Source organism: Phaenicophaeus curvirostris, chromosome 1 (assembly GCF_032191515.1).
Source record: "Phaenicophaeus curvirostris isolate KB17595 chromosome 1, BPBGC_Pcur_1.0, whole genome shotgun sequence".
Lineage (NCBI taxonomy): Eukaryota > Metazoa > Chordata > Aves > Cuculiformes > Cuculidae > Phaenicophaeus > Phaenicophaeus curvirostris.
The window spans coordinates 11,326,270-11,348,059 of NC_091392.1; the positions used below are offsets into that span (position 1 = coordinate 11,326,270).

At 36.6% G+C, this 21,790-nt stretch overlaps 1 protein-coding gene across 2 annotated transcripts in view; it reads left to right on the forward strand.

Annotated features, from left to right (window-relative positions):
- Positions 1-21,790, forward strand: part of SEMA3C (semaphorin 3C) — a 398,512-nt gene that overhangs the window by 359,943 nt on the left and 16,779 nt on the right. For both annotated transcript variants that reach the window (XM_069876987.1, XM_069876899.1), the window contains exons 8-12: positions 1,418-1,560; positions 3,484-3,598; positions 4,889-4,958; positions 8,040-8,184; positions 12,989-13,211. In XM_069876987.1, the coding sequence (XP_069733088.1) occupies positions 1,418-1,560; positions 3,484-3,598; positions 4,889-4,958; positions 8,040-8,184; positions 12,989-13,211 (696 nt within the window). The remainder of the gene's footprint in view (positions 1-1,417; positions 1,561-3,483; positions 3,599-4,888; positions 4,959-8,039; positions 8,185-12,988; positions 13,212-21,790) is intronic.

Sequence of the window (21,790 nt, forward strand, 5' to 3'; positions counted from 1 at the left end):
TGATAGTTACTGCCATTTATTTGTGTAGGAAGAAATAGATGATCAAAACACAGTAGGAAAACTTACTTCTGTATGCAAACACTTAAATCTTGGCTTCACTGAAATCAATGTCAAATTTCTCCCTGACTTTACTGATAAGGAGACTCCTTCCAATTAAACAAATTTGAATTAAAAAGTTTGTCAACCCTCTGAGCAAGATAGATGTTAAAGTTTATAGAGCAACTAGCATAGCAGTTCTAATTTTAAAAAGGCTTCAGGTATACTGAAGTAAAGTTGTTGTTTTGTCTTGACTGTTTTTAGGGTGACTGTTGTTATTCCTGTGTGGCTGTGACTACACTGTAATCACAGGCTTGCAGTCACAATAAATTCTATTCACTATGAAAAGGAAACTCTCTGCTTTCTAATTTTTTCTTCTGTTTGCTATATGTTTCTTCATATACCTGCACACCCTGCACTATGCATCCTAAAGTGAATTAGGGAAAAAGAATCTTTAAAATGCCTAATTTCTGAAAAAAATCTACCTGTTATATATGCTCAGAACAGGTGCTTGATAAGCACAATTTCCATGTTCTTTTCAAGCCAGAGTCATGGCACTTATTTTAATTAAGAATAGTCTTGTATGAATAGAAAAATGCTGCAGTCTAAAGTGAGATGGTGTCAGAGATCCAACCATTGCATTGAATTGCTTCAGGATTTGTACTAGATTTCAACCAATCAAGCAATCTTGCATTATTGTTGAAAAGATATAGACTTCATGCAGGAAGGGGGTCCACTTCGTCCTTCAGACAGAGGAGAAGGTCTCTGATGACTCCTTCACTGTTAAGAGTATAAATAATTTTACTCTCTCACTAGTGATCCTTTGCAGTGTTTTGCGTGTATTCTTGGTTATTTTTATCAGCCTCTGATACGAACTTAAATGCTATTCAAGCATTTGTGTGCCTTACTTTTCTTCTTCATGTTCCACGAGTTATTTTTCTCTCTTATTTATGTACCTTATTTGTTCTTTTCCTAATAGGTCTTTTAGTAGCTTTATTTTATATTTTGTCTCAATGACTCTTTCCTTAAGTGCCCCTGATAACAAACTGGTTCTTCCCTTTTCTTCCTCCAAGCCTCTGAATCTCTGCAGTAATATAGCATTACTGCTTCTGCGTTTTAATCGCTTTTCTAAAATCTTCTGTGGGATAAAATGTGAGAATGCAGAAATGTATGGCTGCCAGCAAGAAGCTGTTTATGTGGTGGTATCTGGTATATACAGACATGAGACTAGAGCATATATTAATAGCTTAACCTGCCACCATAGTACCTCTGTATACATTATTTAGCATTTCCTTGAAGTAATCGGTAACTGTCAAATCATTAATTGCTTATACTGATGCATCTCTTGGTTTCATCTTTTTGGTATACTGTTTCATTTCAGAGCCTATTTTTGTGGATGCTCACGTTATCCCAGATGGCACTGACCCCAACGATGCCAAAATTTACTTCTTCTTCAAAGAAAGACTCACAGACAACAGTGGCAGCACAAAGCAAATTCATTCAATGGTTGCAAGAATATGCCCTGTAAGGACTATTTTGTTTGCCAGGTTGTTGGGACAAGCTGCTAGTGTGACATGCTAAAAGACTAAACAATTGAAAAGCCTTTGATTTATATTCTAAGCAAATTTCCTATTTCAGCTTCCACATTCATAACTGAGAAGAGTTCTTACTGAACACATAGTTAGTCTCGGAACATATTATGTATATCTAGCTATACCTATAGTGACACAAAAATTCAGAGATTCAAAGATTTTTGTATTTCTCTGACTGAGTCAGAATAGTTACCAGTGTTGAATTTCCAAACTTGTCCTTTGCACAAATGAGGTGCATTCTTTGCTTTGAAATCCTGAATTAAAAGACAGTGAGGTCTTTCTCACAAACACACAAACACACTCAAAATCTTTGAAACACATTGCAAATAAAAGATCCAAGCTTCTAAATGCATTGATTTAACTTTCAAATATTGTTTTCAGTTTTATAATATGTGACCTTTCTGTATTCTTGCAATGATGTATATGTGAGCCTAAAATTAAAAATGTGAAAAGGATAATTAAATTCAGGAGTTATGGCTACTCCTGTACAATAATATATGATCACAGGGCTCCTCATTGTCTCTCTTTCTTTTTTCATATCTGTAATCAACAATAGAAGAAAAATGATTGAAGCAGCTGTTAATATCTCTAGTGAAATGGATTTTTTTTAATGAGAAAGAAAATTTAAATGCACAATTACTGCTGAGCTTTTGATTCCTTCTTTTGGAAAGGCTCAGGAAGATAGTTGTGAGCATTTGTGTATTCCCTGTCTTTAATCTAGGTCACTTTTAGAACTTGGTGCTTTGTGGTGTTGCACATGGGTGTGAGGTTTTGTTCGGGATTGTGTTAAACTTCTCTCCGGCAATATGATGAGGCATGTGATCTCTTTTATAATCTCAATTTTTTATATTTTTGTAAGGATGCCCAAAGGCCTTTCTGGATATTTTGCAAGATTTCACACAATTGTAGCTGTATTTGTTATTGCTACTGTTAAAATGAAGCCCAGATGATTTCTGAAAGGCCTCAGCCTGTTTAGACTTACACTGAAGTCAGTGGCAGAATCTCAAAGCCAATGAAAATAAATCTGAGCCTGTCGTGTTTGTATACTTGTACACAGCTGTATTCATATATCAACATCTTTGAGACTGGCCAAATATATTAGTACAATGGTGCTAAGAAAGATGCCTGTGAAGAAACCCGTATGGGTCACACAAAAAGTCAGATACCAGCTCCAGGAGCATCAGCAAAACATGTACAACATTTCATCAAAATCACTTTTCCCTAGTTTGTACATTTCCTTTCTCCATTCCTTTGGGTGACGTTGTGCTACATGGTTTTGGAGAAACTGCTCTTAGATGAGGCATTTCACCAGCAGAATGAGAAAGGTGCAGCACCATCTGATTTGGCAGATTCAGTTTCCACCTTGCACTGGAGAGAGATTGAAAGATCCTTGAGTGAGCTGTGACAAAGCCAGCTCTGAACCAAGACAGAAGGACTTGCAGCAGTGCAAAACTAGCTTGATCCATGCTAGACACCATTTCTGAATTCAGTTCAGAGCATCCAGCTCATGGGCCAGCATGGCTTACTAGGTCAGTTGCAGCTGTACTCAGTGAGTGATACAGACCTCCATAGCCCTTTCCAATCATACCTACACACACTTCTGCTGCACAAAATCTACTTCCCATCCCTCCCAAGCATGCTAGCCCAACACAGCAGTCTGCTCAGAAAACTAGTTCTTGTTTTTCTTGTATCTGGGGTTTTGGTTTAGGCCTATGTATGTTTTAAATTGAATTTACCAGCATAATTATCTAGATGATGAGTCAAATTAGCCTGAAGAAAATGTAGGAAAGCCCGGTAAAAAGTTAGCTGTGTAATAGCTGATTTTTTTTTTTCTGAAAATAATATCCCTTTCCAGAATGACACAGGTGGTCAGCGTAGTCTCGTGAACAAGTGGACCACATTCTTGAAAGCGCGACTTGTGTGCTCAGTCATGGATGAAGATGGAACAGAAACATACTTTGATGAATTAGGTATGGAAAAAAAAAAAAATCTCTTCAAAGTTCTGTCTAAATCTTGCAGTCTGTGCATATTTAATTATTGATATTCATAAAGCTCCTTAGTCAATTTGTTGACAGGGAAACCTTGGCTCTGTAGAAATTCATTACAAAATTCCCCATGTAATTTTATGACAGAAAATGAAAAAAGATTCTTCATAAATCTCTCTGGTTAATTATCATTATCTTTGAAATAAAGGTAATTAATCTTGACTATGTAAAGGAATTATATGTGTAAGGAATTAATATTTGGAAGAGAACATGTAAGTTATGTTATTTCACTCCTAGTTAGGATTATGATAGAGGTTTCTTAACATACATCTCTCTGAATCTGTTTGTTATACTACTGTGTGAAACACAGCTGGAAAATGCAGAATACTTGAAGAGATCAAGAACATGCTTCTGTTTTCATGTATAACACAGAAGAGTGTAACACTTCCAGTTCTGCATGGCAAAGTCTTTTGATTTTGACTTATTTAAAAGAATATTTAAAAAATGCAAACAGTTAAATAAAGCAGCCATATAATTATATTCTATGATACAAATCTCAGACAGTTCAGTCTTTTTGTTGTAAAAACAGGTTTAGAGGTAGTTTGGTTATATTTATTAAAAAACATCTGTAAGGAGAAGCTGCCAGAGGTTAAAGTATTTTTCACTGAAGTGTGAAAAAAAAATCAACAGGTTGCAGGTAAGGGTGAGCAAATTCCCTTCAGTGAGTAGGTATAGTTTTGCTTAGTGCAGTCAATAAATCCCTACACAACAGGAGCTGGGAATTCTAGATCTCTCAGTGTGTGCTCACTACAAAACTGTGTGTCATTCATTTTATGTTGAAAATGAGTTCATGGCTGCATCTACAGTTCATACTGCATAATAAAACACCTACTTATCCTGCTTTGGATTTTGTTCATCTATGGGACTACTCTGGTTTTGTTCTACTGCAACTTAAATATTTGCCTACTGTCAAATAACCTGCTGAAATGAGATTCTGCTGAGAGAAATGTGCAACATGGATCCTAAGCGCACTTGAAAATATTTGCCTTCTGTCTTTATAATGCTAGATGATGTTAAGTTAATTTCCAAATCTGTTCCTGAATGTTCAAATGCTAGATTATGTATATGGTCCGTTCATACAATAAGTCTGCTTTTTCCTGTTCGAGTTTGAAACAAAACTACTCTTGACTTCAGCAGGAATAAGGTAATAAATTAAACTGAAAAGTAATGTTTTTATTAATATTCATAACATTTTTTTCCTTTTCTTTCTCACAGAGGATGTGTTTCTTTTAGAGACAGATAACCCCAGAACAACACTTGTGTACGGCATTTTTACAACATCAAGGTAAATGAGGAGGCTTGAAAAAATTTACCTTTTAGGACTGCTCAATTTTCTGTATAAAAACTGAAAATGATGGTTTGTGGTCAAGGCTGTTCTTTGCAATTTTGTATGCCTGCTGTAGTCATTTGCATGCAGGACTCTCAGTCTCAGTATCATTCCTGTTGATATCCATATTAGAGCTATGCTACTTCTGTTCATTGTTTCGGAGACATCTATATCATTCATGAAGCATTCTGTGTTCAGTGGGATCAGAGGCATTTGTACTCATTAGTTTTTTCAGTTTTTCACATTCCTGGTACAGCCTCAGCCACACTCAGATCTTTGACTTTATGTCTAATTTGTACTACTTTTCTTCACAAAAGTAGTCAACTAACACCTCATCAAACTTCCTGCCTCCCGGGGTCGTATCAAATGACGTAGCAAGAACTTTCAGTTTTCCTTTGTTGAATGCACAAACAGAAACTTGATACACAGAATGCCCCGTATCCACAAAAACAACATTCCGTGGCTTCTCTTCCAAGGCCGGCAGGTCTTGCTTATAGATTCTGTATGCAAGGACAACTGCAATTGTTTCATTTATTAGTCTCAGACAGCTGAGTCCAGCAAATTGATAGAATGGTTGGACTCGATGATCCGGTGGGTCTCTTCCAACCTGGTTATTCTATGATTCTATGATTCTAATTTAAGAATTTTAAGTAAACTGCTCCAGGACATACTGTCAGCTGGCACAGGGAAAACATTTCTGTGGAAGGCCACTTGTTACTGTTCAGCATTCAAACACTAAACAACCTCAATGCACTAAACGTAAGTGGCATCTAAGAGCACTTAACACCCTCTGAAGGACATACAGCACCTTGGAACAGGGAATTCTTACATGAATTTATAAAAATCATTTCCAATCTCTCAGCCTCCAGATGATTTCACAAGTGGCAAATAACACTTGTCAGCTCAATTGGCTATGAAAAGACAAGCTTACATGGCATTTGATCACCTCCCTGCAGTTTTAATCTCCCTATTATCAGTCAGAAGTATTCACTTGCTGTCTGATTTAGAAAGCATTCAGTACTTTCAGTCCCAAAAACAGGTAAGTCATACACTCTGAACCTCTCCACAAGCACAGACCGACAGATAGGCCACTGGATTCTTCAATCTCTACCTTTATTTTTTTTCACTTTTCTCTTGCCATCTAGATATAGTGGTAGTATATAATTATACTGTATTATTTAGATGTTACTACTTAACTTCAATGGTTTCTCGTCTATTTTTTTAAATTTCATTTAATAATTTAATTTATTTGATCAAGTTAGTAAATTATTTCATTTATTACTACTAATTCCTTTAATGGCAATTTTTAGTAAAAAATATCCTTGCATGATTTTTTTATTTTTTCCCAATACGCTTTTTGTCTTTTTTTCATGTGGATCCAGGGATCTGCTTTCTTGAATGATGTGGAGCCAGGAAATAATGATTTTATGATATTTAATTGGGAAAAAAAGAGTCCTATAACTTGTAAACATCTGGTGCTGTCTACATTTTATGATTCCTACTGCACAGCTAGAGAAAATGCTGAGGTTATGTTTAGCAGTGAAACCACACTTATGATTAGGTTGTGGATGCAATATGCCTGAACTGGAAACACTCCTACCTAATTCTCCTGGTATTCTTGCAGTGGAAATGAAGTTGAATCACAGGACCATATAAGGCGACAACAAAGAGAAAACGTCACTTTTTCCTGGCTCACAAGTTGTTTTCTCTCTCTGTTGAAGTTTTTACACTCATGCATTTCTGTTATCATGAACCACATGCTCTATGCTTTCTTTCTCTGTTTGACTATAGATAGAATGTGTTACCTAGTTAAATACAGCAATAATACTTTTTAGTCCTTTGCAGTTCCTTTATCTTCATATCTGTAGACTTCCAACTCTTAACGTTAGCAAAAGTGAGAAACATCCCACCAAAAACAACTGTTAGTACTTTTATTTAAACCATGCACAGGGAAACCAAGTAATATTGAATCAAATTATTTTGGTGGCATATTGTGCTGTAAATCTAACATAAAATATACAAAAAGGTTAAATACAATTGTCAAAACCTATTAATACCTACTAAAATTTCCACAATTTTCCATGACCTGTCTAAAAGATTCCTCTTGCTAAATCCATATATACCTGAGAAATGTGGATTGCAGTTTCCTTGCTTAGACAGTATATGTAATATTTTCAGGGTTTTTCTGGAATGTTTCTTTTCTTTTTCAATTTAAAACAGAGGGTTACTTGGATTATGTCATACTACAGTTAACATCAGTTGGATTTCAGACTATCCAGGGTTTCCACTTTGTTAAAATAAATATCCTAAAACTTACATGCAATGAGAGAAAAGCGAATGAATTTATTCTCTTCAGTCAGCCTCAGCATCACACTGGAAATTATCCTTTATTCCCCTCCACCATCATGGGGTGGTACAGGCCATTCAGGCCTTGTGCTTGCAGAGAAGACATCTGAGACCATTGATAAACCCAGAGCATTGGAAAGACATGCTGTTCACTTAGGTTACCTCCAGGTTGTCCTCAGAAAGCATCAAAATTCATTCTGAATGGGTCTTTGTTAGACCAGCTTTGTGGGAGGATTTGAGGAGTATATAGGAGTAATTCCTTTAAAAGCCACAACCTATCCCCACTTTGCTTAGAAAAGCTGGCAACTGATTGTAATAATCTAACCAAGTGTAATTGCACTGGATGTTATGATTAATATTTTAGGAGGTTTATGGAGATCTTGTGGTTAATACGCTGGTAGGGAGTTCTGGAAACCTGTGCTGAGCTTGGCACTACAAAGTTTGTAAAAATCTTGTCTCACTGAAGTCAGCAATATTTCTGCCATTAATTTAACCGGGGGCAGATTATATTTCTTTTATATTCAACATTAGGAAATTTTCTTATTTCACCAAAAGTACCTTGGAAAATGTGCTACATCTTAAGGAGTAATGGTGTATATTGGGAAGCTAGATTATTTGATTTTAAATGTATTAAATCAATGCTATACAAAATTTGGTAGAGTTCAATACTAACTTTCTCCTGCTGTCTTCCAGCTCCATATTTAAAGGCTCAGCTGTGTGTGTATATCACCTTTCTGACATTCAGACTGTGTTCAATGGCCCATTTGCACACAAGGAGGGCCCAAACCACCAGCTGATTCCATATCAGGGCAGAATTCCATACCCACGACCTGGCACTGTAAGTACGAAGATGTTTATGCAGGCTTGCCAATTATTTGTCTTTGTTTAATACATAAATAAGTATTATTTATTCCAGGGGAATGGACTATATGTGACTATGACACTTAGTTACAGTTCAGAACAACTTTATTTGCTTCTTAGCTTGTCATACAAATCACGTAGTAGCTGATAATCTCCTAGAAAGAATTAGAAGTCATGCAAAATGCTAATCACTCTTGCTATTTCTGCTGAAATGGTGGTAAGAATAATTTCATTACCTGGCAGTCATTGTTTACATGTACATTTACATTTTTAGTGTATGTTTGAGCATAAGATAGTTGCATAAATAAGCATACAAAGATAGCTTTGTGAGCCTATTCTACAGTCTGGCTCAGTACGTCTGTAAGTTTGTCTTCAGACTGTAGGAATTTTCCATAGTTCTCTAAAGTTTTGCAGCTCTACTGGGGTGCTTGGGAGGCGTAGTAGGAGAAAAAAGCTTCTGTAACTTGTCATTTGACTGGGTCTAATACTGTGTCAGGTACTGAATTTTAGAAGAGAGACCTGGAAATAGACAAGTTTTCATACCAATCACTTCATAGTAGTCCTTGCTAAGAAAGCTTTTTGTATGCCTTGAAAATTTTCAGTGGTTTCTTTCACCGTGTCAGGGGGAGTAATAATTTTCCAATAAATGCTGTATATAATTACAGCTAGCTCTGTTTCCAAGTTTTACAAAAATGTCCCATATGAAACATTTTAAACAAAATTGTTATTTTTTATCTGTTCACCTTTATGATGTATAAAAATTGCTGTTGATGAAGTTTTGTCTTTATTTTATTACTTACTTATTTGCACTATTCTTAATTTAGATTCAGCAGAAGTGTGAAGTCTAATATTTCCAGGTTTAATGAAGAATATATGAACTTTCTCTAGAATCTTCTCTAAATTTGTATTTTCTAAGTGAAGTATGATAGTATGGAGTTTTATTGATACCTATGAAGCATTCTTACAATTCCTTATGTATCAGAATTAAATAAGTATGCAGAGAATGATAAATCATCTCTCAATCATATAATTATGTTTTTTTAGGTGAATACTTCCTTTCTTTTCTTTTATCACAGGAAAAGCCTTTAACTATATCACTATATCAATCATATTCATCTGAGCTGTAGATCTGGTTTTTTCCTCTCTTTTTCTCATATACTTATGTTCAGGTACATAGAATAGCTTTGCCTGTTCACAGAATTCTTCGTGATTTTTACTGCAGTTATTACTGGCTGTAAGATTTAGAATTCATGTTGCCAGAGCTCTAGAATTAACTAATCAATATCTGATGTTGAACTAAGGTTTATTGCTAACATTACTCTTTCGCTGCAATTAATTCATACAGCCGTAATCTCACTATTTCACCGTGGCTTTAAGCTTAAACTTTATAAAAAAGGAAAATAAACGGCCCATTTAAATAGTGAGCTTCATGCTCTTGTGATTAGTCAAATTTCAGAGTTTCTTGCTGCTTCAGAGTATTACATCTGTATGTTTCCTCAGCTACTGCCATGTTATTCTTGGTTTGCCTTATGGAGATTTATAGGGTATTCCAGATGGACCTGAAGAAACTGGGCAGCAAAATAGCAAGGGAAAAACAAAATTCAGATTTGGATTTAACATGATAACAGAAATTGTGTACATTTTTCGGGTGTGCTAATGAGCTCTGAATTTGAAAATAATTTTTTAGATCATAGCTCACAAAAAATTAAGCCAAAAGAGATTCTTTTAAGTTGATCATTACTGTTTTTCTGATCACTGTTTTTCTGATCACTGTTTTTCTGTGCTTCCTAACAATTCACCCACAACATAGTATCTTAAAGGTATGTTTTCCAAGCTGGAACTTGTTTGGCGTTACTTTTATTTCTCTGCCAAAAAGTTCCATGACACAGTCTCTATTTTTAAAGCACCTGTAAAAATCAAGACTTGGGAATTTTTTGCTGCTCAGAATTTGTGTTTGAAGGGTTAACATTGAATATGTACATTTTCAGATTGTGGGATGTCAGCCACTTTCCTCTGCAGCATAAATTTTTGCAACTTCTGGGATGCTGGACTAGACAGGGGTGCCTTCCTAGACGAGATGGAAAATTCTGCTTTACAGTTGCTTGAAGAGATATTCATACTAAACCTCTGGACAGAAATGAATGTTCATTGTGTCAGAGTACATTAGATAAACAATGAAAAGATTTCACTAGAGCTTGAGTAGGATTAAATAACGCATTATGTTAATTTAGCCATAATCAACTCCGCAATGTTTGGCTGTCCTTCACAAAATACCAATGGGTTTTTATTTCTCCACAAGCAAAACTTACTTATGGAAAAAGAAAGGAAAAAGAAATACATAATTGGCGTCATGCAACTCAGTTCAGTGATATTTGAGGATAGTTTCCATTCATCAGAGTTTTCAGAAATACTTTTTGTACCTAGAGCATGTTGGGGAATATGCTGTAAACTAAAGAATTTCTTTCTCTCTGTAATCTAACTGCATAGTGATCAACTCTGAACATAATTATTTTGAAGCCAAGTCCTTGAATGAGGTGTGAAGGATATACATTCAATCTCTCCAGGAAAGGGAGCTCTTATAGTGTTTTGCTGTAACATCTTTTTGTCATTGGTTTATACAGGAGATAGCAAAAGAATTAATTGATTAAAGATGTTTATTAAGGCTTTGCTCAGAACAATATAATTTTAGGTTTTAGGGTCATACTGTGGTGAACCGTAGCACAAAGTTTTTTTGTTGGAAGTCACAGACAAAGGTCTTATGATCTCCAGGTCAAGAATGGAAGGATAGAAAGTATTAAAGAAAGTCGTCTTTTAACCGAGTTGTGTGGAACACAAGAGTTTAATTTGAACTACTCATGGAACAGAATCCCTCTGGAGAGGCACTGAGATCTGGCAGATCACTACCAAGTAGAATAAATTTGCTAATAGCCTACAAACCTATGAAGACAACTCCTTTCCAGCATTTGTTGGTGATCTTAGTAGATAGTTCCATACATTTCCTGGAAGTGCAGAGGGAAAGAGTAGAGCCAAGAAAATGATCAGAATTCAGTCTTGTGAGTACTTAGAGGGCTAGCATGCAGTGGCATTCCTAATGAGAACCAAACCAAGCCAAACCCCACAGGATAAGCAAGAGTCCACAGGGATTAATTGTTAAGGATGTCAGTTGGGAAAAGCAGCCCATATCTGAGCTGAGTTCTGGTTCATCTACCTGAAGGCAATTGATGCCAGAGCAGTTTCTTTTGAGGAATTACTACCAGAGCTGTGATACTTTGTATAAATAATTAAATCATAATTGACCTGGAAGATGGTTTTTAAGGCTGGGATTAGGCTGCAGTCCCTTCTATACTTTGTTCCTGGTATTGTCCGATGAATAGTTTATTATGTGCATAAGATGAAATAGCTTTTAGCAGTGAAGGTAGAATGGGCACTCCTGACTGGAGGTTAGAGGGATCCCCTGGGAGATGAAGACCCAGAATCTAACATTTGGCCTCATCAGGTAGGTTGAATACATGACTCATATATCCCCAGTGAGTTTTCTAGTCTGTCTGAGTATGATTCATTAAATGTAGTTTTAGCCATCTAAAAGTAGGGCATCTAGTCTGAATTACTGACCACAGAGGAAAACTAGATGGCTAACTAAGAATAAATGCCCGACTTTGAGTCAGTGTAAGTCAGGTGAGGTAATTCCCTCCCTAACCTACAAGCTATTTTTGGTCTGTGGTTTTAACCAGAAATTCCATGCTAGATATAAGAATGGTCCTCATCAAAATAAACAAGTTTCCATTCAGTGCTTTGTATTGAACAAATCAACATCTTCCATCTGGAAAAATATTGTGCTGAAATATTTCTTAATAGCTCATATACTTTGAGGAGAGTTTCACAGCTCAGAAATCTGTTAAGGGGTAAAATGAAAGCTCATGAGCAGCAAAAGAAGTTCACTAATGGCTCCTGAAAAAAAGTCATGTAATTTAGCATAGATGTATCCAGAGCATTGTACCAGTTACTGACATAGCTTGAGATTTTTTCCCACAGTCATCTTTTAGTTTCACTCTGAGCAAACACCTGGGCTTTCTAAGATTGCTTTTATTTCCTCCTGAGGTCCAGAATGCCTCAGTGCTGATTATTTGGATGATCCTTCATTGCATTTAAAGAAGCATCCAGAGTATTCACGGACCTCTGTTGTTTTGTAGACATAGAGGAAAGTGTCGACAAGATCCTCTGAATGGTCAGCCTTCTCAGATGTAAATGTCTTGGGATCCCCTCATCAACACCATATTATTTCTTTTTACAAATGAAGATGAGTCACAGGCCCTTTCACCATCTCATAATCAATGTAATTACTAGAGGGATATTGACTAAATTGCTGTTAATATCATATTTCACCTTTTGCTTTTATAGTAAACGTATAACAAACCAGCTGTGAAAATTTGGTATATTCCCATACCAATTGCTTGGATTTTTTTTTTTCCAACAGACAGTTTGGAAGCATAAAGAATGTGAAAATATGTCCAGAAGTATGGATCTTTGTAATCAAGCTGGGCTTTGAAAGTGCAAAAATATGTTTGTGTTTGCTTTATCTGAATTGATAGGAGTTCAAAGTGTAGCTATTCAAGCAGTTAATTCCTGTTACTGGAACATAAATACTTTCAGTCAGAGTCTGAAGTGCTCTTTCAGGAACTTACTTTGTCAACCATCTGTCAATATTTGTAAATGACTTGGAGATGAAGGCTCTCTGAAAGATGACAAGTATCGTTAAGCGTTGTTATACATGTTTCTTACAGTGTCCAGGAGGAGCCTTCACACCTAACATGCGGACAACCAAAGAGTTTCCAGACGATGTTGTGACCTTCATCAGGAACCACCCTTTGATGTTTAATCCCATTTACCCAATACACAAGAGGCCATTAATCATCCGGATAGGAGCCGACTACAAGTATACAAAGATTGCTGTGGATCGAGTGAATGCTGCTGATGGAAGATACCACGTTTTATTTCTTGGAACTGGTAAGACAAACTTAGGAACAATTGCCTTCCTCCATTGCATTGTAACTTGCAGTCAACTGCAATCTGTACAACTTCTAGCTTCAGATGTGTGTTTAAACATACTTACTATCTACAATAATATCTATAGAAATCCATAAATTAAGATACTTTTATTTTCTGTGTATTTTTATGTTTTCTGCAGACATTATTATGTGCATGAGATACAATATATTGATGAGAATTTTATTTGAGACAAATCAATGCTAGTGTATATTGTACCTTATCTAAATTATAATACCTCTTTTGAATATGGTTTGCAACGATTCCACAATAGAATCTAATGGTCTCTAACATGAGTAAAAATACTAAAATATGACATTGTATTGTTTTGTATACTCTTAGCATCATTATTTAATATCTGTTGTGCAAGCCACTTAGGAAGAAAAACACAATCCTATCAGAATGTTGCAAAGGCAGAAATAACAACTCCACAAAAAGAAGTAAAAATATGGAATCATTTAGCACAGAAGAAGAAACAAATGGTTGGAATCTTAGCAGTAGTGGACACAGAGAATTTGCTCCAAGTATTCTAAAATAATTTCTGAGTTACATAACCTGCATTTTGCATTTAGTTACATCAAATTTGAATCTGATATTATGCTTCTGAAGCCTGCAGGGAAGAGGTCAAGTGATTCTTGTACTGATCAATTTTGATTTTTTAAAACATTCAGATATCAATCACACACTTCTGACTGAGGCAGACAAGTGGAGTGGTACTCTGAATGGATCCTAGGATTTATTCATATCTGAAACTCCTGCTGGCTTAACAGGTCATTATAGGTTGATAGGCACAGTGGCTGCTATTTTTACTACAGATGTTTTCCAGGAGAACAAAGAAAAAGAACTCCAGGAGAACAAATATATCTCTGAACATCAGAAAATAATTACAGAGATGTCTTCTGTTACTCTTATGGTTCATGTATTACTGTGGTCCTGGTTGTTTTCTACTTGCAGAATAACCGTATCTGCCAGCGACCTCATATGGGGCTAGGAATAACCATGCTGTTATAATAGATTTAGGAAACTGGTGCTAAAAAATGTCTTAAGAATGGCAGACTTCTATAGAAGCAGGATTAAAAAGAACTCTTTTCACTCTTAGAAAAACCTCCCCAGCTATCAAAATCAGCATAGTGCCCTTGTGCCAAAGGAGGCCAGCTGCATACTGTGCTGTATTAGCAGAAGTGTATCCTCCCAGTGGGTTGCAGGAAGAGATTCTTCCCCTGTATTTGGCTCCCATCTGGAGTATCATATCCAGTTGCGGGCTCCCCAATACAAGGAAAATATTGACCCAATGGAACAAGTTCAGTTGAGTGACTGATGTGTATGAAGAGATTGAGACAATTTGGTTTATTCAGAGGAAGCTAAGGAGAGACCTTGTTGCTGTTGACAACTAACTAATGGGGTGGTACAACTATTTCATGGGAAAACCCAAATCTGGACTCTTCTCAAGGTGCTTGGTGTTAGGCAATAGACACAAGTTGTAGTGTGGGACATCATAACTATATAAAAGGAAAAAGATTTTCACCATCAGTGTGGTCAGACATAGGAACAAGGGCCCAGAGAGGCTGTGAATTCTCCTCCTTAGAAGACTCAAAAGTTTCAAAACCCAACCCAACACAGGTCCAAGCAACCAGCTCCAATTGGATCTAATTTGGATGAGGGACTGGACCATATGACTTCTGGAGATTTCCTTACAGCTTACAGGCTTCTGTACTTCAGTGAAAGGACATGAAAAAAAGAAAAACACTTTTGTGCTTTTGAACTTTTACCAGGTCACAAGCTACTGTATTGTGAATACTGAGTGTATTATGAGGCATAATCATGATAAAAGAAGCTCTGGATACTGAATTACATTAGGAATCTCATCAGTTTTAGATCTGGGTGGTTTTGGGTTTGTTTGGTTAGCGGTTGATACATGTGTTTTAAAGTGCTCCTGAAGATCTCTTTGATCCTATATCTGAGTCAATAGAAACTACTAAATTAAGCTAATTAGGACAGAGCTTTCTTCTTGAGGTGAGTTCCCCACCCCGTAACATCTATTCACATTTTCTTTTTAGTTTAATTAATGCAACTACAAGTCTTGACTTTGGGACCCTTTAGGGTTATTTTCTTCCTTTCCTACAGAAGTAAAGAAAAAAGTGTTCATATATGAGTGCAGAAATATCAGAAATGTTAATAGAAATTGTCCCTACTACTGTCATACAACTCCTCAAGAATCTAGTAAAAGAGAAGGTTTGGTTTTCTATTAGCTTTATTCCTTGTCAAATCACTATGTTTAGCAAGAGTAATAGCTTGGTAGGCTAGTTCAGATATTTCAAATGAACATTTTATGCATTTTTTTATATAGGTGTGGCTGTTTTAAAATGCTTTATAAACAACTAATGTTAATTGGAGGAAAATTCTGCTAAAAACTAGTGGAAAAGACAAGACATATATGTCTCCAACAAATATAGTATTCTCAATGAATCACTGTTCACTAATACTGGAGATGTATTGACAATTTGAAATGTGCATGAAAAAGCACAATACTGATATTCAGCATTTCCGTGATTCTGCAAGAATAAATATAGTTAATTTCATTTTATACTTTTATTAACTTTGGACTGGTTTTAGGTGATCAGTGTGGTCTTACACACACATCCACCCCCACCCCTTAAAAACAATAGCACACCTCAGCTCATTCTTACGTTTTTTAATCCTCTTCTGTGTATCAGCAAATAGTCCATTGTGGGACAAATACATAAATAGCATCTCTTGATATTTTTTATTAACTATTTTATCTTCTGCATTACACTGCAGACAAGGATCATTGTCTGCTTTCTAGTTAGTTGGAGGGGAGGCATCATTCTTCCTGAACAGGGCACAGGACATTAATAGCTTCCAAGATTTTCCTTAGAAAAAAATTGGTGCAATGTAAATTACTGTGTTTTACAGCTCTTTTATTTAAAAGTGATCAAGTTTCAGCCACTGAGAGGAGAAACTTGTTTTCTTTATTCTCTGCTTTCTGTGAGATTCAGGAGGATTTGATAGAGATATTGACTGTCATAAGGAATGCAGAGGGGATTTACTTTGGTGTCAGTTTGTCCCAGCAAATGCAAAAACCACATTGTATAAGAGAATTGCATGTGATAATTTCCTTGGAAGCCAGGAGCCCCACAGCCAGAGACAATGGGACTTGACACCTGGTGACAATTACACTCAGCTTGGATGATGAGTTACTGCTGCTGAACTGAGATGTTGCCAGCCTTGTCTGTCACTGTCAGTGACCTGTCTCATGCTTGACATTGCAGTGTTTTATGTCTTGCCAGATGTAGAGCACACAAAATGTTTAGCTTTTTCTCTCTTCCTCCTCTGCAGCATCAGCAATAAATCAGTTCCTGAATGCAAGTGAAGAGCAACAGCAGTATAAAGCTCCAACAACCCCAGTGGCTTTCATCATGTAGCCATGGCATGGAAGGGTACATACAGCTCTGTAATTTTTTCACATGAATGTGAACTAAATGTAGTGTTTCCTTTGCACTCCCAGGCAAAAGCACAGAGCTTACAGAGTCTGGTCCATGCCCAGAGTTAATAGGGTGCTTTCCTCCCTCCCTTCCCTTTATAGCTAACAAAATAAATCCCAGGGACAGGCTTTATTCTCATAGCATTCTACTCACTTTTCAAGTTATAACAATATCCTATTTTCCTTATGCTTTTAAACCTGGAGGCTCCCAAAGCACTTGACAAAACTTGCTAGTTTTTGTGAAGTCCACCCAGAGGCATCTGTTTAATTCCCTCTGAAATGAGTTGATTTAGAATAAGAAGCAAGTCTTTAATGTTAGGGAGCTACAGGAGACAAATGCTGTATACTTTGTCTTCTCAAACAGAAACCCGCGGGGCAATTTACTTGGAAATAATGTAATCACTCTTTTGCATATTTGACAAGGGTGATACTGATGATATTTTTTTTTCTGTACAATGAGTAATGTCATAAGCAGCTCAGGAATTTGGGGTTATATTTCTGCTTCAATTGTCCTGTTTCTGTGGTTGGCCAGGACTCAGTCCTGAAGTTTTTGATTCACCCTGGAGTTTTTTCTGTAATTACTTTACTCATTTCAATTATATCTAAAAAACCCAAGCTTTCTACATTTTCCATTTATCCTTTAGTAGATTGTTTTCCATCTGTGTTTTAAGAACAGCAGTAAAACAGCATGAAAACATTTTCCTGAGATTAATATTTATTTTTTAAGCATACCACCTACTGCTTGCAGTATGAAAGCCTTCGGTCAAAGTACACACGGATTGCACAACCAAAAGATTATGCACACGGTTTTTTATTGCTCTTGGTGTTATGAAAGTATTTAAATGTCTGGGTCAAACAGGTCCTCCTTGCTATCAAGGTAGTGTATGTTTTTGTGGAAAGCAATCAAAGTTACTGTTGTGAAAAGAGACTTCAGACTTAAGTGTGGTTTATTCAGATGATTAATGTGGGCCACGTGCATCTGATGTGGCATGAGGTTGATTGGTGTTTCTTAATATCTTCTCTTCTTTGATGCAACTCTTGTTTTCAAAATGTGGATACAGTCAGTGCCTTCAGAGTACGAAGTTGTAATACTCATTTTCATGGTGTTACATGACACCTTCCTTTTTGGAAAATTAACCCTTGCTGACAACAGTAGCCTCCAGTAATGCAATAGCCAAAATCATGTAATGATTCTAACAGAGAGAGATAATCTGGTCAGAAGAGCAAGTTTACCTCTCATAGATTTGTTGACTGCCGCTTCCTGACACTGAGCTTGGGAAGATGAGGTAGCACAACAGTGGCACAACAGGCAGCGGGCTGGATTTCCTTCTTCCTCTTGGTCATACTGCCTGAGTCATTTGAAACCTTTTGTTGAGCAATTTATTGAAAGATTTTTCACATACTTTTAAAAAGATACATAAGTAAAGAAGGCATTCCTCCATTTATTTCTTTCTCCCTGTTCATTTTTTTTTTCAAGTAAGCTCACAATGTAGATCCACCTGTGCCTATGTGAAAGTCTTGCTTTCAATTGTGAGCTCAGTAGGCATTTGTATCTGCCATTTTGTTCTTTGATGCAGCTTGAAATGATTTTACAGTTTCACAGCAATGCTATGAGCTGGAAAACAATTACACCCATTTGACAGATGAGTGAACTAAAACACAGAGAGGTTGAGTGACTGTGGTGGGAGCCTTGACTTACAGCAGAGGTCTAAGGACAGCAGAGAGTGTGGGGACCTGGTTGTCAGCCCTGATTGTTAACACACTACCATCTCAGGTGGTCTGCTGAGCCTCAACGTTTTCTCAAGCAGAGAAATATTAAGCATTCTGCAAGCTCCTTGCTTTATTTTTGTTTGTAGTTTTATTTGTTTGCATCAGGTTCAACTCAGATTAGAGAAAAAAAATAATTAAGCTGCTATCAGGCTGACAGGTACAGCACAGAGAAAGGTTTTAAGAGGGTCTCCAGCAATGTCTGACATATCAGGGAAGGGAATTACTGCAGGAGGCCTCTCTGTGAAACCTCTACTCCTCTTTGGGTAGCAGTTGGTGTCCACTGCAGTCAAGGAAGGAAAAGCTGGCAGAAAATCAGCGAATGAGATTTAAACTCTGAGCTGCAGATTCAGCTTCTGGAATACAGATTCCAGCCAAACACTTGTGTATTTTTCGTTGCTGCTTATTAAGCTTTGCTTTTTCCATTGGCCATGGTCAGCAAGACCAGGAATTGGTGTAATCAAGCATAGTCCTACTGGTATCAATGAAACTTAGCAGATTAATACTAGTCCAGAATCATGCCTTGGATTTCAAGGAAGTTTTGCTTTTTTTCCTCTTTGTTATTACTATTACTCTTACTCTTACTCTTACTCTTACTCTTACTCTTACTATTACTATTACTATTACTATTACTACTATTGTTATTATTTTGTCTCTCCTTCCTTGGACAATTTATTAGACTAGCTACCTTCTCCATTTATTTCCCACTCTGTGTACTCTCTACACCACTTTTTAGCCTACAGGATGTTATCACCTTCCTCTTCTGCCATTCCTTCTTTCTTGGTCCTCCCAGAGGGAATATGATCTCAGTAACATTGACTTCCATGTCAAGCTGGGACACTGCAGCTGTTCAAGCAGGTTTGAAATAGAAAAACTTGATGAGTTGCTCTTGTCCTCTTACCATCAGCTTGAGGGAGATTCCTTCTCATTTCTCCAACTGCCCTCAACGCACAGAATGCTGGGCTAATGCTAGCCTGTGAAGACCACCTGAAGAAAAGTCAGGGAAGTGATGAGCATAAATCTGCCTCTTCACTTCATACATTCTAATGATGGATTGATATTCCAGAGGAGCAATACCTTTTTTTTTGTGTCTGTGTGCAACCATAACAATATAGAATTGTTTTCAAGTGGATTTTTGTAAGTAGCAAGCAAATGGAAAAGGAAGCCATCCTGTTCACTTTTATGATTTTTACAGAGTGAGCTTATGATTTCATACATTGACCTAAACATGAAAAAAATTGATTTATATTTGTTTGGTGATTTCTAATGCCTGGTTTAAAGCACAAAAGATTGTGAAATACACTGGAAAACAGTTCAGGCACTGCTACTTTGCGTATATCTCCTGCAGTGCACAGTGATGTATCCTTTCCAACTTTCATCCTGACCAAGGGAATTTAGTCAGCTGCCTTGCCATTAAAGGAAATAGCCAAACTCTTATGTTCCATAAGCTTTCTGACATGAACATGTATATATGACTTAACTTGTCAGATGTGACTTAATTTGTCAGCTACTGTGCTTATAATGGACGCATCAATGCCACTGAGAAAGGAATAAAAAGTGGAGTTTATGCACAAATATATCCTTTTTGTTTATTAAGGAACAGACTGAGAAACAGTATAAAAACTGTCTTTACAACAGGTAGAGGGCTATAGCCTACGTCCAATGTATTGTTGGAATTATCTATGTGTGTATATATATGTACAGACTGTTGGAATTCCTTGCTTTAAGTGGTTTCATTTAATTAATAGCTTTTTATTGCCTACTTTACCTAACATGAATATTTATTTTAAATATTGTATTAAATTTACTAATTCTTTAAAACAATGGTGCATTCCTTTCTGCAATGATCATGGTACAACACTGAGTTACAGCGAATGGTAAAATATTGAGTAAAAGGATATGAATACCAAGGTAAACAGTCCTTAACTCTGTGTGTTTTTCTAGGGTGTGACAAAAAGGTAGATAGGAACCTAGTTTTCAAATAAGAAAGGTTATTAGGACAAAAGTACCTGGCGTCAGGCGTTATCAGTATTTTCTATACCAATGCCCAGGATAAAATCTCCCCTCAGGTTCTGATTTCAGTTTGAGACAATGTTTGAAGACCAGACAATGTAGGAATTTTGAATGTTTGGTATGTGCTAATGGATCATTGAAATAAACCTGTTCTTTGGAGGCTCAGCGGCCTCACATTCCTTTGCAGGTAAGGTCATTGTCAAAAAGCTTAGTGCCCTCTATATATGTCAGGGTTACAGGTAGTTGACACTTTGCAGGCAGATGAAAAAAAAAACAAACCACAAAAGGCTTTGACTCCTTCCTGTGCTTCTGATACAGTATTTTGTGTGGTATAGTTTAATGTTAGAGAGAGTATATTGATGAAATGATGAAGTAACACAGGCAGACTGGGCTTAAGTTGAGCTTTTTTGTGATGAGTGGGTTGTTCCCTTCAGTAAAAGCAGCACTACACACACAGAGACACATGCACATGCTTCTCCTCAGCTCCACTGAGGGATGCATCTGCGGCAATTTTTAAGCGTTAGCTTTGGTGGGTTCTAGCAGTTAGTAAATCTCTCTCAGGTTCCTATAGCTTGGCTAATAGTAGTCTAGTCCATAGATGCCTATTATAAGATCTAGTTTCAGTAAAGCTTTTTTGGAAGGAGCTGTTTTATCGTGCTATTGTATAATGAGAATGAATGTTCTCCATAGAAAATTCTCATGAAAATTCATGCCTAATATACCCTGAGCATGTACAATTGATAGCTACACATTTTTAAGTCTTGTCAGCTTCTCTTTTCCTTTTCTTTTTAAGTGACAAAATACTGCAATGTGCTCTCTGTGTGTGGTCAAGTCATTACATATCAGTATTCTGACTTTAAACCCTATTTTTTAAAAATATATCATTATTTGCTGACTCCCCCCAGGGAAATAAGAAGATGTAAATTATTTACTGTAACCAACTTGCCCTGCAGCTCTAGCTATGGAATTTAGTCATTGACCTTAAAGGCAAAAGCAAAATTGCCCTTTTTCAGTTTACACAGTCTACATCTGGAATTGCAGACAGGAAGCTGAGATTGCCCTTGCTCAGCTACAAATTCATAAAAATACATGTAGATACTTACCTATATTATGCTGTACTAATGTTTTACTAACCACACAAGCCTATATTGCTCATAAAACTTTTGAAGGCTGAACAGAATCTATACCATGTGGTCTCATTCCTCAGAATCAATGTTGAGCAAATATATTTATTCTACTCAGACTAATTTCTAGGCCC